This window comes from Triticum urartu, chromosome 7A (genome assembly GCF_056163025.1).
Source record: "Triticum urartu cultivar PI428250 chromosome 7A, HENAU_Tu73, whole genome shotgun sequence".
NCBI classification, from domain to species: Eukaryota; Viridiplantae; Streptophyta; class Magnoliopsida; order Poales; family Poaceae; genus Triticum; species Triticum urartu.
The window spans coordinates 77063849-77084312 of NC_141879.1; the positions used below are offsets into that span (position 1 = coordinate 77063849).

At 44.5% G+C, this 20464-nt stretch overlaps 3 protein-coding genes across 5 annotated transcripts; 1 reads left to right on the forward strand and 2 right to left on the reverse strand.

Moving 5' to 3' along the window:
- Positions 1 to 1228: 1228 nt before the first annotated feature.
- LOC125521715 (mitogen-activated protein kinase kinase SIPKK) lies at positions 1229 to 4658 on the reverse strand. Of its 2 annotated transcripts, XM_048686779.2 has the most exons (9): positions 4428 to 4658; positions 4232 to 4316; positions 3289 to 3429; positions 2876 to 3100; positions 2573 to 2755; positions 2254 to 2459; positions 1876 to 1921; positions 1678 to 1766; positions 1229 to 1587 (listed from the first exon to the last, which is right to left on the reverse strand). In XM_048686779.2, exons 1-9 carry the CDS (start codon positions 4490 to 4492, stop codon positions 1572 to 1574), a joined length of 1056 nt encoding a protein of 351 aa, XP_048542736.1. In that variant the 5' UTR covers positions 4493 to 4658; the 3' UTR covers positions 1229 to 1571. The 2 variants fall into 2 exon arrangements, with proteins under 2 accessions (XP_048542736.1, XP_087391165.1); XM_087535039.1 differs by lacking the exon at positions 1229 to 1587 and having other exon boundaries at positions 1674 to 1766.
- Positions 4659 to 7239: 2581 nt separating this feature from the next.
- Positions 7240 to 11418, reverse strand: LOC125521717 (uncharacterized). Of its 2 annotated transcripts, none has more exons than XM_048686781.2 (6): positions 11219 to 11411; positions 9303 to 9406; positions 8804 to 9206; positions 8661 to 8722; positions 8101 to 8182; positions 7240 to 7606 (listed from the first exon to the last, which is right to left on the reverse strand). In XM_048686781.2, exons 1-6 carry the CDS (start codon positions 11265 to 11267, stop codon positions 7491 to 7493), a joined length of 816 nt encoding a protein of 271 aa, XP_048542738.2. In that variant the 5' UTR covers positions 11268 to 11411; the 3' UTR covers positions 7240 to 7490. The 2 variants fall into 2 exon arrangements, 1 of the variants encoding a protein (XP_048542738.2); XR_015610789.1 differs by having other exon boundaries at positions 7590 to 7606; positions 8612 to 8722; positions 11219 to 11418.
- Positions 11419 to 18092: 6674 nt separating this feature from the next.
- Positions 18093 to 20168, forward strand: LOC125521716 (GDSL-like Lipase/Acylhydrolase superfamily protein). The gene is made up of 5 exons (XM_048686780.2): positions 18093 to 18404; positions 18529 to 18659; positions 18908 to 19141; positions 19233 to 19488; positions 19614 to 20168. Exons 1-5 carry the CDS (start codon positions 18167 to 18169, stop codon positions 19808 to 19810), a joined length of 1056 nt encoding a protein of 351 aa, XP_048542737.2. The 5' UTR covers positions 18093 to 18166; the 3' UTR covers positions 19811 to 20168.
- Positions 20169 to 20464: the final 296 nt, after the last annotated feature.

The following is a 20464-nucleotide window of genomic DNA, read 5'->3' on the forward strand; positions in this document are numbered from 1 at the left end:
GTAGATACTTCTCAAGTAAACAACTCAATGAATTGTCCTTTGCAAACTTTGTATAATCCTACATGTGAACCGAGGTGAGTGAAGACATTGTTTTTCCTATAAGCTCGTCTTAGCTTAAAAACCTTATCTTAGAGATTTTTCCTTTAAGACATCTACTCACAGTGTTTGTGTCCTGGTCGTAAAGCTTATATATTCATCAAGACCTTCAATTTTAGCGCATTGGGAACACCCAGAATTGCTAAACAACTTTGACATTACAGTAGGAATCTCTCCTCACTACTTTCACCACTTAAAAAGAAAGTAAGGTTCCTATTTCGGTCTCAGCATTTCGCTCCTCTTTCATCCAACCTTACATATATTTTTCCTTTCCTCTTCCTATTTTGATTTATTTTTCTTTCATCTCTGCTTTTTCCACCGGTCAACTATCCCACCACTTACTGACTTACCAAATACTACCTCTGTACCGAAATACTTGTAGCTGGGGGAACTTGTTCCCCCAACTACAAGTATTTTGGTACAGAGGGAGTAACACTATATTATTCTTCGGTAAGCCAATAAATACATATCCAATAAAGTTCTTTCTTTTACACAATCACATTAGTATGGACAGTAAATCATGAGCTGGCATAATAAAATATTTACGAATTTTGATTACCACCGAACGTTCGTAAGGAGGACATGGCAAATCGAACGTTTTTCATTGTAACTTATGTTGCAACGAGGAGGGCCAGTTCATTTAGCAAGCATGGCAAATCCATCCAGTTCAATTTTATGCCGGGATTTGCCGTGCTTTCTAAAGGAAATTGTTATCCTTACAACAATATAAATTGCCATAAAAAATGTTCGATTTGCCACAAATGTCAGCACAATAATGTTTTCGATATTTATACCCCATTGCAAGGCAATTATCTAGTGGAATTACAAAGGCTTTATGCAGGAGACGGCAATAGAGCCAACTTGCTGTGTCCATTGTATTTCAACGCCCAGAATATTTGCATTATAACATTGTTGTGGTTTCTGGAACCGTTATAGAGCAAACAATGTGTATACTAAATTAATTACACTATTTCACAACATAACATAATTTTATTTCTTCTTTGCATGGATCAATTTTGAATTTCAGTTCTGTGAAATGACAAATTACAATAAGTTGCCCTTCACGAAAGCAACCATTCCTGATTTCAGAAGCCCACCACCACCCTCCACTTGAAGTGTCACATCACCATCAGAACTAAAAGCTTGGAAATACTAGTCCAAATCAGGTCATGAAGCGACCCAGCAAAATGTAGTTTCATTACAGTAAAAATGAAATGCAAAAGCGATAAGCCCATACATAACAAAGGTCTAAGTCAGACCACAAACGGATGGCTCCGGTATGCAGACAGGCAAAACTTCGATGCTCACTGATGGTTTACAGACTTGTATTCGTATAATTATGCAGCCAACTGTGTCATACTCGGTTCAAAGATATCACCAAAGCCCAGTTCATGAACAAAAGGAAGGGGGAAAAAACTCCATTCACTTGCTTCAGTTAGCTCCATCTCATGACGCATGGTTGAGCATTTGTCGTCTCACAATGCGATTTGCCTAGTAAAAAAAACGAGAATAGACCATCACTGGAATTGTAAAGGAATTGCAATAACCATGTATGTACTCTTCAGTGGGTTATTGGATTACTTGAAGGTGGCAAGTGGTGATCCTGCGGTCGTGAAGTAGTCAGAAAGATCGATGTTCAGGTCATCATACATGCTCAGGAATGGATGAGCCTGGACGTCAGAGGCAACAGATAGAAGAATTGGATCAAGATCAGTCAGCCAACTAATGATGCTTTCGAAAGAACATACAAAATTGGGAAGCAAACAGAAATTTCCTTACTGATAGGGTTTGGGCAGATGACCTATCTGCAGCATTTTTCTGGATACTGAAATCCAAAAAGAAATAAGAAAACAGATATTAGCCTTCTGTTGGACACTGATGTTGCATAATAAATAAACAAATAAATAAAAGATCAATTAATCTGCCAACAGATGAGATGAGAGAAAAACAAATTGTAGGTTCAGACAATACGTGTCCGCAAGCATATTCCAGTTCCAGAGAATCACTACTTCACAACTCACAAGCAAATGGTAGAAAAAACACTATGATGGTATTGTAGCTAAGCTCATAGTTTTAAACTTTAGAACTAAACAAATTACAAATATTGCCCAAGTAATATTGATTAACAAAGGGGGGTCAATGAAGAAGCACAAATACCAAGCAGAAATGAATGAACAAAACTCTGGTGAAAACTGATCTGATGGTGCAGAAGGTGATGGTTGGTCGACAACAGCTTCAAGAAGTTCATAAAAGCTTTCACGAGGAGGATATGGGAAATTGCCAGTGGCACATTCCAGCATAACTAGGCCCAAGCTCCAGATATCACTCATATAACCATGTTTCTGCCCACTGATTCTTTCAGGCTGTCAAGAGTATACATTTTACATTGGTTAGCTGGAACAAAAAAAATTGGTGGACATCTTTTCATGCCACACTGGAAGACATGTCTACATAATTTAAACAAACTTTCACTCACCGCCATGTAGTTAAATGTGCCAGTAAATGTATCTCGCTGTGCGGAAGAACTCGAGATGATGGCACTAACACCAAAATCTGATATCTTTACTTCACCCCTATGATTTATCAATATATTCGATGGTTTCAGATCTCGGTGTATAACGCGCTTCTCGTGGTGCAAGTACATCAGCCCTTTCAACACCTGCATGAGGAAGTTACAATTGTCGATTGAAAAGGTCTATTTCATCTTGAGGCGACATTCTGATAGCCAAAAAAAGAAGAAGGGGAAACTATGTGGTTGATTATGTGACATTTCACTGGCCTGCTTACAAATTGCAGCAAGGTAGGCCTCTGGAACGGTTCTAACAGCCTTGAGGAAATCAGCGAGAGAGCCACCATCCATATACTCCAAAGCAATAGAAATAACACCATTGACATAGAAACACTGATAGCATGTGACAACATACTGGCACTGTGTAAACAAGCTTATTTTCAGCTCCTGGGCCATCTGCTTGCGTATGCTTTCCTGAATATTGAGCTGTATAACCTGCAGACATGACAACAGTGCAGCAATGGAGGTGAAGACCCTTTGTAACATATATATAGGTAAAATAGCAGAGAGGATAGTTACAGTCACCACCATAATTTTGTAACGAAAAAAGTCGAAGGAACCAAAAATACATAGCAAACATTTAAAGAAAAAAAGCATCAAATAATGTATGTTTGGGACAATACCTTGAGAGCAAAAAACTGACCGGTCCATTTGTGGCGCACCAATTGCACGGTTCCGCTATTACCTTTCCCGATCACTTTGATTGAATCTAGATCGTCTATGCTCAGCTGATGATTATTATCCAACGGCTTGATAGGGGGGGCCTAGAGAAGCCGAGTATGTCAACAGAAAGAAGGTAAGACACAGACTAGATAAATGAAGAGTATAATATGTTCAGAACAGGAATGCAATTAGACAATTCCGAAAACAAAAATGGCGGTAGACAGCATTCTTCCGGTATAAGCAAGTGAGCATCAGCATTTCCGTATAAATATGACCAACTACTGGATGCGTGATAAATGGTATCAGTAATAAACTGCATAGGAGGATATCCCCACATGAAAGATGACCGCATGTATTCCACCATCTAAAGGAAATAAAATAAATCCTAAATAGTAGTACTCCCATCATTTTTCCTAAGACGTTATTCTGAAATTAGGGGATAGGAAACCCCTGATCCCTACCCTCTGATCCAATCTCATGTATACAAGGTCACTATAAAAAATAAGTACAATTTACATCTATGCAAGGCCACCATCTCTTGTCGAGAAGAGTTGATTCGATTTTTGGCTGAATGGCTGGTCTGAAAAGGGGGACATAATGTTCTTTGAGGGAAATAAAATAAAATTAAAATTAACGATAGTACATATCATTATTTTTCCTAAATCGTTCTTCTGAAAAGGTAACCAAGCACCGGAGGACAGGAACCCCCTGCTGCTAATCCAATCACGCATCCCAAAAGAAATTTAAAATCTGCTGACGATATCAACGAGATTACTAGTACAAAAAACAGTACGGGCTGCACCAATCTGCCAGGCAGGTCCAGCCCTACGTGTCTAGGACAAGATGAGCTGGGGAATTTTAATTTTCAATCTAGGGGGTGCCGGGTTGAGTGGGCCGGCTTACCTCGCCTTCCTCGCTCTGGGGGACGATGCGGAGCCCGTCCTTGTTGACGAGCAGGTCCCCGTCCTTGAACGTGCCGCTCTGCGTCCTGCCCCCGCGCCGGAGAAGAAAACCAGTCAGCACGACTGCACCAGCAAAGCATCCGAAGGAGGGGAAAAACTGAAGGAGGAGGGAGGACAGTCGGAGGTGGATTGCTTACAGGAACTTGCCGATGGTGGAGTCCTGGGAGGGCAGCGCGAGCTTGCCCGGTTTCTTCATCGGCATCGGCGGCCGGCGGCCGGGCAGCTCGCTCGTGGACGGTCGGAGCTTGCTAGGTGGCCTCAGAGGGGAGGGCGGGGACGCGGAGGGAAGGTGGGGGGAGAAAAACGACGGTTCGGTTGGGGTTGCTCTGCTTTGCTGCGCTGGTGACGAGCGACGAGTCTTGGTCTACCTCGTCTGGAATTTGACCTTTCTTCGCTGTCAAATTACGCATTACGGTGCCACGTAATTCTACGGATTAAATGGGTGGCGTAACGGGGACAATGGACTCGGGCACGTGCGTGTCCCGTCAACGGCTTGGACATGGAACGAAGCTGCTACTTTTTCTATTTTTTCTTTTGCGAAGGGAACGAAGCTACTACTGGTACACACTGCACACACGCCTTGGTAAGGTGAGGTGTGAACAACACCTAAACAACGAAATCATGGTAGCAGGTCGTACTAGTGCACACCAGAAGAAGAGCTAGGAGTAGGACTGCAACGTCATGTCTTTTTTGAATTTTATCACACGACGATCCGGTTTTCTCTTATGCTTGCAGAGAAAGATATAGGAAGGACATAAATGCTTGCAAAAAATGCTTCAAGTCAAGGATGGCCCTTTTTTTCTTTGGCGGTTCCTTGTGGAACATATTGCAAAAGCCCGTACGGGAGAAAAGAGAAAACCTAGCACGATTTTTGCAACTTTGCGTGAACTACATAAGGGCATGGCCAATGCATGGCCCCAGGGTGATGCCCCCATATGCCATGTAGGATCGGATGTCATGAAAAGATAGGTTTGGATGGAGAAGCGGGATCCTGCAGAAGGCGGGTGCTTGGGGAGAAAAAATAGGATCCCATGTAAAAAGCTGAAAAGGTTTGAGTGGAGAGCGGAGATGCATGCGTGTTAAATTCTTTATTTTCTAGTATTTCTTAATGAGGCTCACCGATGGTACCTTGCATTGGGGAGGAAAAATCGATAGCCTCAAACTGCTTTTTTTTTCATGGAGCATCTGTATTCATATGCCATCATAGTTCACATGGAAGGGGCGTCAACAACATCACCTGTTGCTGATGCAACTACTCCCTCTATAAAGTAGTGATCTAAACGATTTTATATTAGTTTATATAGGTAGTACATAATTTGACATTAACATGCATAGGAGTCACTTTATAATACTCCCTCCGTTTCAAAATAAATGGCTCAGCTTCATACCAACTTTGTATTAAAATTAGTATAAAGTTAAGTCCCTTATTTTGAGACGGGGAGAAGAAAATAGCAATGCATCTCAATGTATAACAATGGTTCAGCTTCATACCAACTTTGTATCACTGTATAACAATGGTTCAGGCCGGCTTATAGCACAGTCAAGAAAATAGCATTACCATAGGAGCACACAGCTGAGAAAAGAAGCACCGAAAATACAAAGGCGCTCGCTGACGGCGATGACGGAGTACACCAGAGGAATCGTTAGAACGCGTGCGTATACGACTCGACTGTTGGATTCCACCCGCGCGCTAGAGCTACAGGTCGCCGCTGGCAGTGCCATGCCGAGCAGGGAAGGGTAGCTCTCACGCCCCCTCACCACCCAATTTGGGAGGCGCACACATACCCACTACCCATCCCGGTCGCATGGAAATACTCTGGAAAATGCAGAGGCCCGGCTCCGTCTCCTGTCCGCCGAGTTGAGCCATCACTATCATCATCATCATCATCCAAGATAAAATAAAGCATGAAAAGGCTAAACCGGCTACATGTAGGCGCCAACAAGTGATGTGCTGCTACATAAAATCTTGTCTGTGTATACATGGAAGCCTAGTGCCAAGAGATGCTTTTGCCTCGGTTTCAAAAGAAAAAAAAAGAGAGTAAAAAAGTGCGAAGAGATGCTCGGCTCACCTTCAAAAAGTCACTGTGTTATTTGTACTACCATGACGTGATGAACACATCAAAAAATATCTCAAAAAAGCTAGAATGCCCACTGCATTTTCGTGGTTATTTTAAAGATGAGTGGAAAGTTCGGATGCGAAAGAGCCTGTTTACACAGCAAGTCGTGCTAGTAAGAGAAGAAGAAAAGTGAGGTGAGAAGAAAAGCTCATCAAGAAGTATCAAGCTTCTAGAGAAAAACAAAAGACTGCAATTTTGCAAGCAAAATACTCGAGCCGTTAGAAAACGCCAGCATTCTAGACGTCCAAACTTTGGAGGCGACGACGATGCTACAGCCTACAGACACTTGCAAACTCAAGCCACAGATAAAGATGAAGACACGAAAAACCGATAAAACATTCGCGATCCAATGGCTAACCGACGTGCTGGGGTTTCTCTGAAAACCCCAAACCACGTCGCGCCAGTCGCCTCCTTCGGGAAGCTCCAGCAGAAACAACCGTCGCGAGAGCAAAGGCGGACACGTACGACAGGCGAGCACTTCTCACCGTCGACATCCCGCCTTCTTCTCGAGCGCTCACATTCCACGGCAAAATCAACGGCAAGTCCAGCGAACCTGAGCAACTTGGTCTCTTGCGGTTCCTGTCCCAAATTGACAGCTCTGGACTCTGGTGGCTGTATCAGGCCCCGGCTACAAGATGCCACTCCTCACTCCTCAGCATCAATAGTGGCAACCCCAGGATATCAGACATATTGTATCTACCTACTGCCCCTGGAGTTGCAAAGACAGTAACAGTTTATGCATACCATTTCCAACATATCCACCTGCAAAAAATGTGACGCGGGAACACAGCGAATGCCATATCATTTCTAGCATATCCACCCGCAAAAAATGTGACGCGGGAACACGGCGAATGCCATATCATTTCTAGCATATCCACCCGCAAAAAATGTGACGCGGGAACACGGCGAATGTGCCAAGGGAGGCAGGTGGGTATCAGACAAGTCTGTCCAGCTAGCCAATCTCCAGCTGACAACGGCCCATCACAGGTTGCTACTACAGGCTCAACGAACATAGCTGATCTACAATGGCCCACTGCCTACAATACACTGCTGGCAAAGGGGGGGATATATAGATGACGGAGATCAGCGAGCACTAGGGCGTTTTCGATCTTCATGGGATGGCGGAGGTCGGAACGGGAACCTTGCGAACTGAATCTTGAGGAATGGGCCGTCGGCCTTCCTCTCGTCGAAGCGGTATTCTGCAAAACAACAAATGTTGATGTTCAGTCTGTGCGGCCCAGAAACGCTTATTCTTATAAGTTGGTTCCAGCAAATACTACTTTGTTTTTTTTTTGTTTTTTTTTGCGTGTGTTGATACATGAATAGCGAACATACAGAGACAACATTTGGTTTTGCATATTAAATGTGTAAGGCACATGTGTTTCCAATACTTGCAAAGCTCCTGTTGATACTTTATAAGTATGCTGTGATTATTCTTGTTCAAAAAAAAGATAATGTCCACACTAAAAGATATACTTCCTCCGTTTCTAAATATAATTCTTTTTAGAGATTTCAATAAGAACTACATACAAATGTATATAAACATATTTTCGAGTGTAGATTCACTCATTTTGCTCCGTATGTAGTCCGCATTGGAATCTCTAAAAAGACTTATATTTAGGAACGGAGGTAGTATGAAGGAATATAAAGTGAAAGTATCAAAGCAACAAATGCACGCCACTGAAACAAGAACCTTGGAGAGCCTCCATAGCAGTCCCTGCACATTTTGCGTCACTGAACTCCACAAAGCACAGAGCATAAGCCTTGTCACCACTCTGCAAGAGGAAAGTGGTAAAAAAGCGAGTTCGAAATTGGGTTAAAAAAGGACATTTCACCAGTAATAAGGGGGCTCAACTCTCTGCAAATGTAGAAAGCAGAAGTAGCTATTTGTTCATTACCCAAGAAAATGAGGTAACGCGTTGCAGTTGACACAAAATACCAAGATAAAGTTCAGGAATAAAAACTTGACGTAATTTGACATCCATAATTTCTGTTACTTTTAGAGCCTTAGGTACTCAAACGTACAAGTAATAACAATTAATTTCTGTCCTAATATCCCACGTACTTTTTCAAATAAATATGCTTCATTGCAATTGCTTACATTTCACCGCATAAACATATATTTAGCAAAATGGGGTTCTCATACAAATTCGCACATGCACGGGTTTGTAAGTGAATGGGTGACTGGTTATGAACTACCCAACTGTTTGGAGTGTGGAAAAAATGATGCATTGGAAAAAGCACGGGACATACACGTCTGGGCTCCTTGTGCACAAGTCTGAGGTCCTTGAAGCCAACGAAAGGACGGAACAAATCTTCCAGAGGAAGTTAAGGTTGCAAATGGAACTAATGAGATACAAAAATATGATGCGGAGAATACTGATTACAAAGGATACGAGCTACTTCTCTCCTGGTGCAATCTGTTGGGAGACCATCAACAAAAAGAATGTTGGATTCATCTTCTGATGGCCGATCGACAATCAAAAGGGGTTTGGGGCGCTCAACTTCTGAAACACTGACACTTTTGCCAAGTGAAGAACTTCTCTGGACTAGAGCTGGGTCTTCCAAAGGGCTAGGTCCCCGCGGCCTAGCTCCAGCTGGCAGTGCACCCAATCCAACCAAAGCAGGATGGCTCACGCCTGCTGGAACATCCAAACCATAAGCAGGATGGCTCACGCCTGCGGGAACATCCAAACCATAAGCAGGATGGCTCACGCCTGCTGGAACATCCAAACCATAAGCAGGATGGCTCACGCCTGCTGGAACATCCAAACCATAAGCTCTTGACTGTAATGGTACCTGTGGATCAAAACAATTTGCTGTGTGATAAACCAAAAAGGTATTTACCTTGCTCTTACTAGTAACTATAAATTTGCGAAAGTGAAGTTGTCTTACATCAACTCTAGGTATATTTGGTACTCCTCGCAGAGCAGCCATTTTTGAAGCATAATAGGATGATTCCTCATGTGGAACATACCCAGGATAACCGCCCAGTGGAACTGCTTATAAAATAAAATTATCCCATGGCAACAAAATCCATGTTAGGCATTTATAATGCGGTATAAGTGTAATTTTCCACATCAAAAGAGAAAGAAAAGGAAATAAATAAAGAGATAAAACAGAAGGTACGTCTCATCGAAACAGGCATACATGCATGTATATGAATGCAAACTACATACAACTTCCTACATTCATCTTTCAGCATGTATAAATATGTCCATGGAGACTTGCTTATTCTTGCACTTCTGACAACTCAGCAACTTCGACAATCTATCCAAACGAATGCAACTGAAGTAGCCACTAAGTTGATTGAACAATGGGTCCACTGTCCACAGTTGGCACGAGGGAGTGCTTCCAAAATTACAATTATATATACACCATAACTATATCTTGTGTTCCAACACTCAATAGACAATAGTATAATCATATAAAAAGGTAACAACTAACAATGGCAAACTGCCTTGACAACCATAGAGGTTCTTCCTACCTATAGATGTTCAATTCAAGAATGATTTCCATGACCACATAGTATCAGATACGACATCACATTCCCTAAAAAAAAAGGGTACAACATCACATTAACCCTCACAACATAAACCGCCTGATTCAGGGCAATCTTACACTCCACTATCTTTTAGCACACTTCATATTCCAACAAACCTACTTACCAAAGCCAGTTCCAAATAGCAAAATGCTCACATGGATAGTGGGAAAGCTATCCTTTCCTTTCCCGCGATCACTTAAAACCGAACAAAGAACACACTATGACACGAATAAAGCAATTGGTACCGAAGGGACAGGATTTGTGGTAACCATGTTTACTGGAAAACACCAGAAGTTACCATGCGGAATTTTCAAACGAATTTCCAAATTTCCTGAAAATTTTATAGGAAAAATGTGACCACAGGTCTTACACATATGCAACCATGGTGCAGTGGTAGCTCGCTCTTGGTGTTGCCCCCTTGGAACACGAATTCGACGTGCCTATCCCACACCTCTAGTTTTTTTATCTTTAAATGATTAAATCTTGTTGCGCGCACAAGTGACAGTAAATATTGAACATAGTTTGCTAAAAATGTACCGATGGAGGACTCGTACCGGTGACGTCTCGCTTGCGAGCGTGCGGAGCTACCACTACAGACCGTGCGAAGATTAGCATCAAATTGAGATACTAACTTATTTATCACCAGATTTTTCATACTAAAATTGGACAACATTAAAACGATTCGGTATCTTTTTGTCTGGCAACACGTTTTCTGGAGGAGGGCGGTAAATGCTGTTACTCTTGTGGGATACGATTCACGTGCGCTCCGTGGATTACTCTTGCTGTGAAGACCCATAACTCATCCAGGTCAACACAAACCTCGGACATCACAGGACAGCTATCTGGACCATAGAGGTATATATATGTACTATATATACCATCAGCCATGCCCTAGCAACAGCAGTGTGGTATGGGATGCTACTAAAACTCGCCGCAGGCTAGAAACTAGTCGACTCAACGGAACAACCCAACCACTAAGCACTGGCAGATTGGTAGCAATCCAGAATACACACAGATTCATCCCAGTCGAACCAATCTTGCCGCAACAAAGGTTCCCCTCCTTTGCAATCTACAACCCAATTACCCAAAACCTCACCCCGCGCGAACCCTAGGAATCTTCAGCGGCGGCTACAGACGAAGCAGAGAGCGGAAACCCACACCCCCTTCGCCCATCATCTAGAGATTTGCCTCCCCGACTCGAGACGCGGCGAGAATCGATCCCGCGGAAGAGGGGACCCGGCTGCGTGGGGGTCCGAGCGACGCGTACCTCTGTCGTGAGAGGAGGACGGGAGGTACGAGCGGTAGGGATCCGCCATGGGGGCGGCGTGCGGCGGGAGCGAGGGGTCGGCGGAGGCGCTGGGCGGCGGCCGGCGGCGAGCGAGCGAGCGGGTTGGGTTTGGGTTTGGGTGGAGGTGGGGCGACTTGGGGGAGCCCTGGACTGTCTGTTGGTGCGACCGGTTTCGTCTGTGGTCTGGGCTTGTTCGTCTAATCAGGACACGGCCCAGATCTCAGCTTTTTAAAACAACGGCCCAGTTCTTTCCGTGGGAACGCGTGGGCATTCAGAATATTTTGTAAAGGAAAACATTCATATTTGGGGATCACCCCCTAACCAGTGATGTATTACACCCAAAAAAAATTCCATCCTTTCCAAAGACTTCGTACTTTTATGTGTTGTAAAAGGGAAAAAGAGATGGTGTACATATGTGGTATGATCCTTGCTCATGGTATGACAAAATTCTCTTCGACTGGTTGTGCCAAAGAAACATGTATATTCAACGTCCCCTGCTCCTGTTACTCATCTTTTTCTCTGCTCCTTCTCACTTGCCCTTGCCTGCTAACTGCTATCTGTGTGGTGTGGTCCTTCTCATCGATTGGTTTTGTCACAATTTGGTATTGAGAGCCCAATTCCTTTCCCCCGAATATGCCTCCACATGTCGTTCCTCTAAGCTCTCGCCTAATGTGTAACATATACAAATGTGGGAGTACATTCCGCACTGGGTGTGATTTTCGCATTGGTGAATTCAGGCAAAATCCCCCTTGCTAAGTTGGACTGGTTTGGAGTGTGAGCAACGATATCAGCCAAGCCCTTTGGCTAAGACCCGCCATGTTCTAACGCCAGGGAGAAGACTATGAATCAGGCCAATAACTTGCTATGCATGATCCTCAAAGTGAGTCGACAACCAGACCATCATCCTGGAAGCACCATGAGGGTCAACTCCAATTCAATCCCCGGATATCACTCAAAATATAGGGCCTACGCAAGCAACTCAATCTCACGTGACCAACATCCATGAGGCCCGCAGGACGCTAGGCTGAGATAGCGTCCTCGGACCCATCGCGTACAGGGAACTCCTGTTCAACACGTCGGGCGCTTTCCTTAGATGCCCTTAGCAAGAATGGTGCAGGAGTAAGAAAGTCTATTTCCTTCGCATTTCAAGAATCTTAGCAAGAAAGGCGCGGCGTGCACCCAAAGCTCCCCCACGCTCGAACTTGGCCTGGCCTAGGTGTGGGGCTCCCTTGTTTTTCTTTTCGTTTTTTCTTTTGTTTTATATTTTTGTTTTTTGCTTCTTTAAAAAAGTTTGAGATTTCAAAAGAAGTTTAGGATTTTAAAAAATCTTCACTAATGCAAAAAAATATTCACGGAATTAAAAAAGTTCACAAATTCAAAAACAATGAACATTTTTAGAAGTTTGGCGAACACTTTGAATTAAAATGAACATTTTTGGCATTTTATGAACAAAATTTGAATTCAATGAACATTTTTTTAATTTTATGAACAAATTTTGAATTCAATAACATTTTATGAATTCTATGAACATTTTTTAATTTTGATGAGCATTTTAAAAAAATTCATGAATATTTTTGAAAGAATGATGAACATATTTTAAATTTTATGAACTAATTTTGAATTCAATAAATGTTCGCCCCAATTTGAAATAATGTTAAACACAAAAAACAAAATGAAAATAAAAAGATAAAGGAAAAGGAAAATGAAAATGAAAAGGAGAAAAAAACCAAAACGTGTATGTTCTAGAACCTTCCCAATCCGGACATGGCTTAGTTGGGCCGGCCCACATGTACGCAGCGGGGGAGTCGGGGGTACGTGAGCGGTAACTACCGGGCTACCTACATGCGGAATAGGATCCCCGGCGCGTCCACATAGGTGACTTAAAACAAAATTAACATTACAATATTGACATGGTGACAATACCAATATTTCTCGAGCCCGGCCCAAAAACAAGCCCGAACCCCAAAAGCCTGGCCCGAACGTTGTTCCGTGGATTATACACGTGTAAGCCCGCAGTGAAATGCTGAGAAATCAAAGCCCGAGCCCGGGCCGACACTTTTAGGCTGCAAAAATGGAGCCCAAGCCCAACTCGAACGTCAAGCCTGAAGATCGGGTTTTTTTGGATCGGGTCATCATGCCAGGTTGTCCATGTAATTTTTGTTACTTGTCTTGCTTTTTGTACTGTCATGATATTTGATGAATAGATCGAAAGTTTTTCAAAGAAATAAAATTTTTTTGGAATTTTTTTGTGTGAAACTATTCTTTTGAACTTATATCGAAATGCATTTTTTGTTTTTTAGATTGTGTATAAAATGTAAAATGTCCGACCGAGCAAATTAACCGTGGTAAAAAATCTTCCTTCGGCGGTTCCTTCCCCTGCAATCTTGCAATCCTCCTCCTATTCGTTCGGTACGAACTTCGAGGCCTCGCTACAGTCCAAATGGCGACGGCTCCACCACCAGCACCATCCCTCCCGCCGCTGCCCGCCGGTCGCCGCCTCGCCTCCGCCGTCCGAAGCTTCCCGCCGTGCTGCGGCCGCCAGCAGGGCAATGCGGCCCAGCCACCCCGCCGCCCGGCCCCCGTCCCCTCCGCCGCCAAGGACCCACCACCGCGCAACCCCTACGCGCGCGCGGCCACCAAACCCTCGTCACCCCCCGCCGCGGCTCGCCTCCCCGGGGCCAAGGGGCACGATCGCGGCGAGGCGGACGGGCCGATGGCCGGGACCAGGGCTCCGGCGGCCGCGGAGGTGGTCACGCGCCGCCTCTCGGCCGTGCGGAGGTACCCTCCGGGCTGCGGGAGGGTCGTCGCGGCGCCCAAGCCAGAGGCCCCGGTGGCGGTGGCGCGAGAGGAGGACGCCGGCGCTATTGACCTGCTGGCGGCGGTGTGCGACGTGGAGGCCGAGGCGCTCGCCGCTGATCGGAAGGCCGACGGCTCTGATGGTGAGGGGAAGGGTGGAGGAGACGGTGACGGCGCGCTGGCGGGGTGCGGCAGCCCTGGCCCGCCGCGGGACATGGCCGAGATCGCGCTGGTGCCGTGGGCGCAGTACGGGCAGAGGTCGCAGCAGCGGCGCAAGTCTTTTGAGGGGGGACTGTGAAAGTGTGAAGTCCTTTGTTTTGCTGAACAGGGGTGCCTGATTTTGTGACATTTTGAGACCGTCCATGGCTTGCTAGATGATGATTCACGGCCACGGCGAAAGATTTGCTCAGTCACTGTGGCATCAGATGGTTTTGTAGCTCTCTTTCTTTGGTGAAGATCAGCATTTCAGGTTGTGGTCACTGATACATGGGTTTCTGTTTCATGTTAAGCCCATACTTAAGTGATGATGTCAGTGGTAGTCAAGTGTTTGGTCAGAACGTATGATAGTGGTATCTAGGTGTCGGAAGAAGCCTCGTTCGGTTAATATGGTAATGCTGCTGTAAGCCTGTAGTTTTGAGATGCCAGTAAACATGAAGCACCTTTGTGTTCAGTACTCATCTGATGTGCATTATCTTATTGTCGAAGAACTGCGCCGAATTGTTGGCTTGGATGCATAATTAGGAGTATCTCAGTCATAAATTTCACAATGATCCATATTGGAGACGCGAGATTGTGTTATGTACATCGATTGTCTTGTGACCTGCTAGCTTAATGAACCTTACATGTGCAAGAGTAGATACTCTTTCTACTCTTCTACTTCCAGTTAGTTTCTCAGAATTCAGTTATGATTTGGACATTTGAATGATGTTACTGTTGATACCTTGCTTTATAAGGGTATCATTGTCCTTGTATGCTTCATTATGTTAGTTGCACTATCATCGTCTCTGCAACTGTTCTCTCCATCTTTCATAGTTAACGGATCTGTCCTGTCTAAAAGAACTGCATTTCACTTTTCACTAGAAGGATGACAATAATTACAGAAATGTTTTCCGCATTGCGCCCGTATCTAACTCATGATGAACTCTAGCTATTCTGAGATTTCTTGTAGTTGTTGTTATGTTCAAATCTGCAGATACTGTTTGACAGATTCCCAAAAGGCCGTCCTGTTGTTGGTATTTGAGTACACTGATTATGACATCCAACTGATTTTGCTGCTACTTAAACACTATCATGTTCCTTTCAAGTGCTGACGCTCCACAGGGGAGGAAAGCTATAGTTGAATTATACTTGTTTCCGTTACACCTCAATTCTTCTTTTGTATGTTATATCTCTGCATTTACGTGCCTCAACTCTGAATATACCATATATGGCAACTATGGGCTAATATTTTTGGCTTAGTTACCGAATCTGGTCTATATTACCCATGCAGTGCTCCATGCTCCCTTCTATAATTGGGTAAACTGCTCCCTTCTATAATTGGGTAAACTTATCCCTTTTATAATTGGGTAAACTAGAGATACAATCAATCTATTAAATTGTTTTATCACTTCATCATGGAATGCTAGTTCAACACTCTTTAGCTCTTGCACATAATTTGTGTAATTTTCTCCAAATTAGATTGCTTTTGTTCCTTCTACGAAGCAGCAGATGTTATACTGTATGTTGATTGAGGTCTGGATATGGTATATCTTTCAAGCTTCGTTTGAACACTGACACCAGAAAAGGTTTATTTACTGTTCTAGCATCATTTGGTAGCCTTCCATATCTCATATTTCCGTTATCTCTTTGTGACTCTTTTCAAATGATTTTGACAGGATAAAAGGTCGCTGCAACATTTTGAACTTCTGTGACTAAAGCCTCAGTGCTTACTGAGTTAGGTGCCTTTCTCCTTGGTTGTGTTTGCTACTTGCATCACTGACGGTTTATATGAGCTAGGGCTGTCAACATTGATGTTAAACTCACGGAAGATGATGATTTTTCTATATATTCTTGCAATGGTAGGTCCGTGTGTTACCTGTAGCCATCGTTTTTTATGTATAGTATATATTATAAGGTATTCTCATCTTCTTATATGTGGTGATGTCAACCTTCTGTAAGGAACTGTCTAGGAAAGCATTGGATGGTTCAGTTTAGCAGCTTGGTCGGTTATCCAAAACTTGCAACTATTCTATTGTTAGTCATCTTCACAATCTTATGTATGACATAGGAACACGCATATCTCTCTTTCCTTTTCAGCCTTGAAGTTATCAAATAAGGTGGGACCCTTTATCAGCTCCTCTGGTTTCAAGGTGATGTCATGCTTTCTGTGTTTCAGATAAATCTTAATATAGGATCTTGCTTCTATTTCTTCCTTTTCTTTTTGTGACTACGATACAAAATCAAATTCATCATACCTATTGATATACTCCTGATAGTTAGATATGGTTTATGCCACAATCATGATAATAGCTATGATGGTGTGCATACTTGGTTAAACTAATTATGCCGTGCGCATAGGCCAAAATTGTCATACATTATGATTCAAACGAGTCGATGGCTTTCGGCGCTTTTGATGGAGATAAAAGTATTATCATATCTTTGTTTAGCATTTTTAACATCCTGCTGTTAAATCTTTTCAACATTTTTTTTTGAGAAACTGAAATCTTTTCAACATTCAACGACAAAAAATTCGTTGGATATTGCTAGCTGCATGGTGTAGTGTGCAGAAAAATTTATACTCTTTCATACATGCTCTAATACATAAATCTTCATTCCCTTTAATGCTTACCAGACCACGTATGTGTCTGTTTTAGCATTATTCTAATTTTTTTAATTGCAAAACTTCTGATCTATCTCACCCTTGATTTTTTTTTACCACTAGAAAATGGCAGTTGGAGCCATAATGATTGACGGCACCTACAACGTACAGTTATATCTCCAAATCGTGCAGACTACCAGGTCCTTCATCAGGTAAGCTCATCTTAGCTTGAGTGTGTATCTGTGTACCTAACATACTGTAGTGTTTCCAGCATAGGCCTGAATCCACCTAGAGCATGCTTAAAGTGAGCATCCATGTACAGCTCAGTTCCTACTAATCAGCAATGCATGAGAATCTTTTTCTAGAATACGCACAAGCATAAGAATCTTATACGGACTCTTTTGCCCTAATAATTCAATAATAGCAGCATTACTAGTAAACAGGAGTATACTGTATACCATCCTGGTACCACTACCAGCAGCCACTGCTTTCGCCGTAGCTTCCAAGTAGTAGTAGCTTACTTGAACCAGGCAAGAAAGAAAGAAAGAAACCTACCGAGCTGGCACGGCGTTCACTAGTGTCGAGTGGCATTGATGGAAGTCATCCTTACAAACCTACCGAGCTGGCACATTGTACTTGAAAGATTTGCACCGCACAGATCATATCCTCCAGAATCTATTGCACCCAGGTCCTGTGAACGATCCTTCCAGTTTGGACCCAATGCATATATTGTGCTCGTACAACATGTGCATTAACTGGTTAGCTAGTGGTTGCGTGGTGGGCTGTTGGAGCCTTCATTCATCTCATGTTCCTGCCACTTCTATTGCCAATGTGTTGTGATCGATGTGCCTCATCAGTCAGCACCCACAGCATCCCCCTCAACCACCGCCCTGCTTCCCTATCAACACAATAAATAGTCGCCATTGCGGATGGAGGAGTTAGTGTGGATAACCATGCGGTGGATGCAGGGCATGGTGATGTGATGCGACAACCATGCGGCTAGCAAATTTGCGATCGCGTACTATATTCAGCGTGTTGTCTGACGGAGAACGAATAAACATGATGCAGAAATTAGATGACAGCCAGGTCCCGCCGACCGGGCTGGGTGCTTCCTGGTCTTTGTCAGGGCGGCTTGTTCACATGGTGTAGTTATGGACTCATAACAAACGCATTAACCACTGCAATTGTGTGTGTCATCTCGTTTTTGTGTGTGTGCAGGCAGCCAGGCACACGCACTTGTATATAAAGCTCACACACGTTCCATTAGAGCAGATCGTGCGCTTCTCCTCACAAGATAATCACAGACTCGATCAAGAGCTTGTCTTGGTTCTGCAATGGGGGTGAGGTGCCTGCTGCTCCTGGCTGTGCTCCTCTTGGCTGGGGATCATGGCGGGGAGGCGCAGCCGCTCGTGCCCGGGGTCTTCACGTTCGGCGACTCGTCGGTGGATATAGGTAACAACGACTACCTCCACACCCTCATCAAGGCGGACTTCCCTCCCTACGGCAGGGACTTCCCCAACCGCGTGGCCACCGGGAGGTTTTGCAACGGCAAGCTGGCCACCGACATCACTGGTCAGTTTGTACACTCTCTCTTGCTCCTTGTTAATATGTGTTCTTCAGCATCTACGTACATGGTGGTGCAGTATTATGATTGCACTTGCTGATGTATCAATTTTTACGACTTGCGTGGTTGCAGCTGATACACTGGGGTTCACGAGCTACCCGCCCGCGTATCTCAGCCCGCAGGCGTCAGGGAAGAACCTTCTGATCGGCGCCAACTTCGCATCTGCTGGATCAGGCTACTACGATCACACCGCGCTTATGTATGTAAGTATTATCGATCATCGGTCTCTCGAGGAATCGGCGCCATGAAAGGAGAAGCTCTAGCTGAGATGTTCTGCCTGCATGCTACTTCATGTTCATTGATCAATGATCATCAGCTCGTCGATCATAAATGGATTAGTTATCTGTCACCGCCTCATTATTATTTACCTGACACCAGTAGCACTTTGCATATTTGTTGTAGAGTTTAAATGGCCTCTAGTTAACTTTGGCAAATGAATTGTGTGACGCAGCATGCCATCCCTTTCTCCCAACAACTGGAGTACTTCAGGGAGTACCAATCCAAGCTGACGGCGTTCGCTGGGAGCAGCCAGGCCAAGTCCATCATCAGTGGCTCATTGTACATCGTCAGCTTCGGTGCAAGTGACTTTGTGCAGAACTACTACATCAACCCTCTGCTCTTCAAGACCCAGACCGTCGACCAGTTCTCGGACCGGCTCGTCAGCATCTTCGTCAACAGCGCGACGGTAAGCCACGTCGCGCCAGCCTAAACAAACGATCCATCCTTGGTACGGGTCAAGTGAGGTGATTAATTTCTGAAACTGAAACCGAATGCAGCAACTTTACGGCATGGGAGCGCGGCGCATCGCGGTGACCACGCTGCCGCCCCTGGGCTGCCTCCCCGCGGCGATCACGCTGTTCGGGCACGGGAGCACCGGTTGCGTGTCGAGGCTCAACAGCGACTCCCAGCGGTTCAACGGGAAGATGAGCGCGGCCGTCAGCTCGCTGTCGAAGCGGTACCACGACCTCAAGATCGCCGTCTTTGACATCTACACGCCGCTCTTCAGCCTCGTCACCTCTCCTGGAGATCAAGGTACCACTACTGTTACTCGACCTAAGGCCTCTGGGTGCCATGCATGGCACTGTTTGTGCTTTCCCGGCATTGCAGCCTTGCGCTCTATCGTTCATGCTCAACTGTGGGCGCGTCTCTGGTGTCAGGGTTCACGGAGGCGAAGCGGGGATGCTGCGGGACGGGAAAGGTGGAGTTCACGGTGTTCCTCTGCAACCCCAAGTCGGTGGGGACGTGCTCGAACGCGTCAACCTACGTGTTCTGGGACGCCGTCCACCCGTCGGAGGCGGCCAACCAAGTGATCGCCGACGCCCTCCTCGTCACTGGCATCGACCTCGTCACATAATGAACCACGCACTGGTCGGCTAACGTCGTCGGTCGGAGGACGACGATGGCGCACGCTTTTCAGGCGTCCTGAAGGGAAAATAATGTGTGCCCAGAGCTCCCGTGCCAAGCGTATCGTTGTGGCGGGAGGGGTTACTTTCTCGGGCTGTGCCACTCACCATATCGCCAGCGTTTGTAGCTAGGGACTGGGACACATGGAAACATGGTTTATACGTACGAAAAGCTCGAAGTTATGGGTGCAAGCACTGGATCTTTTCTTCTTTTTTCTTTCATTCATGTCCTTCAAATTTGATGATCACTGTGTTTTTTTCGCAAATGATTGCATGGCTCCTTTTGAACAGAAACCGTGTTTCAAGTTCTATCTATGTGGTGACATGCCAAACAATTCTTTTTTGCGTGTGGCTTTAATGAACGGGCAAAGAAGATATGATTTGTTTTTTTTTTTTGAGACACAGAAGATATAATTTGTAGGACCCCCCAGTCACCAGGAGGAGCCTCCGACTTGGCCGGCCCATCTAAGGGTGCAGAGAGAGAGAGAGAGAGCTCTTTCCTGGTTTATTTTCCATTTTTCGATTTGGTTATTTCAGATTTTGTTTGGTTTATTTTCTTTATTTTTCTTTTTTAGGTTCCTTTTCCATTCTTTTATTTATATTTT

Excerpts from the sequence above, each read along its gene's own strand:
- LOC125521717 (XM_048686781.2), bottom strand. The coding sequence starts at position 11,267 with ATGGCGGATCCCTACCGCTCGTACCTCCCGTCCTCCTCTCACGACAGA. Across the intron at positions 8,183-8,660 it reads TGCACAAGGAGCCCAGACGT|AGTGGTGACAAGGCTTATGC; the intron begins GTATGTCCCGTG and ends TTCCTCTTGCAG. Across the intron at positions 7,607-8,100 it reads TGCTATGGAGGCTCTCCAAG|AATACCGCTTCGACGAGAGG; the intron begins GTTCTTGTTTCA and ends GTTGTTTTGCAG.
- LOC125521716 (XM_048686780.2), top strand. The coding sequence starts at position 18,167 with ATGGGGGTGAGGTGCCTGCTGCTCCTGGCTGTGCTCCTCTTGGCTGGG. Across the intron at positions 19,142-19,232 it reads TCTTCGTCAACAGCGCGACG|CAACTTTACGGCATGGGAGC; the intron begins GTAAGCCACGTC and ends AACCGAATGCAG. Across the intron at positions 19,489-19,613 it reads CACCTCTCCTGGAGATCAAG|GGTTCACGGAGGCGAAGCGG; the intron begins GTACCACTACTG and ends CTCTGGTGTCAG.
- LOC125521715 (XM_048686779.2), bottom strand. The coding sequence starts at position 4,492 with ATGCCGATGAAGAAACCGGGCAAGCTCGCGCTGCCCTCCCAGGACTCC. Across the intron at positions 3,430-4,231 it reads CCCAGAGCGAGGAAGGCGAG|GCCCCCCCTATCAAGCCGTT; the intron begins GTAAGCCGGCCC and ends CGGCTTCTCTAG. Across the intron at positions 1,922-2,253 it reads TGTTCATTCATTTCTGCTTG|TATCCAGAAAAATGCTGCAG; the intron begins GTATTTGTGCTT and ends TTTGGATTTCAG.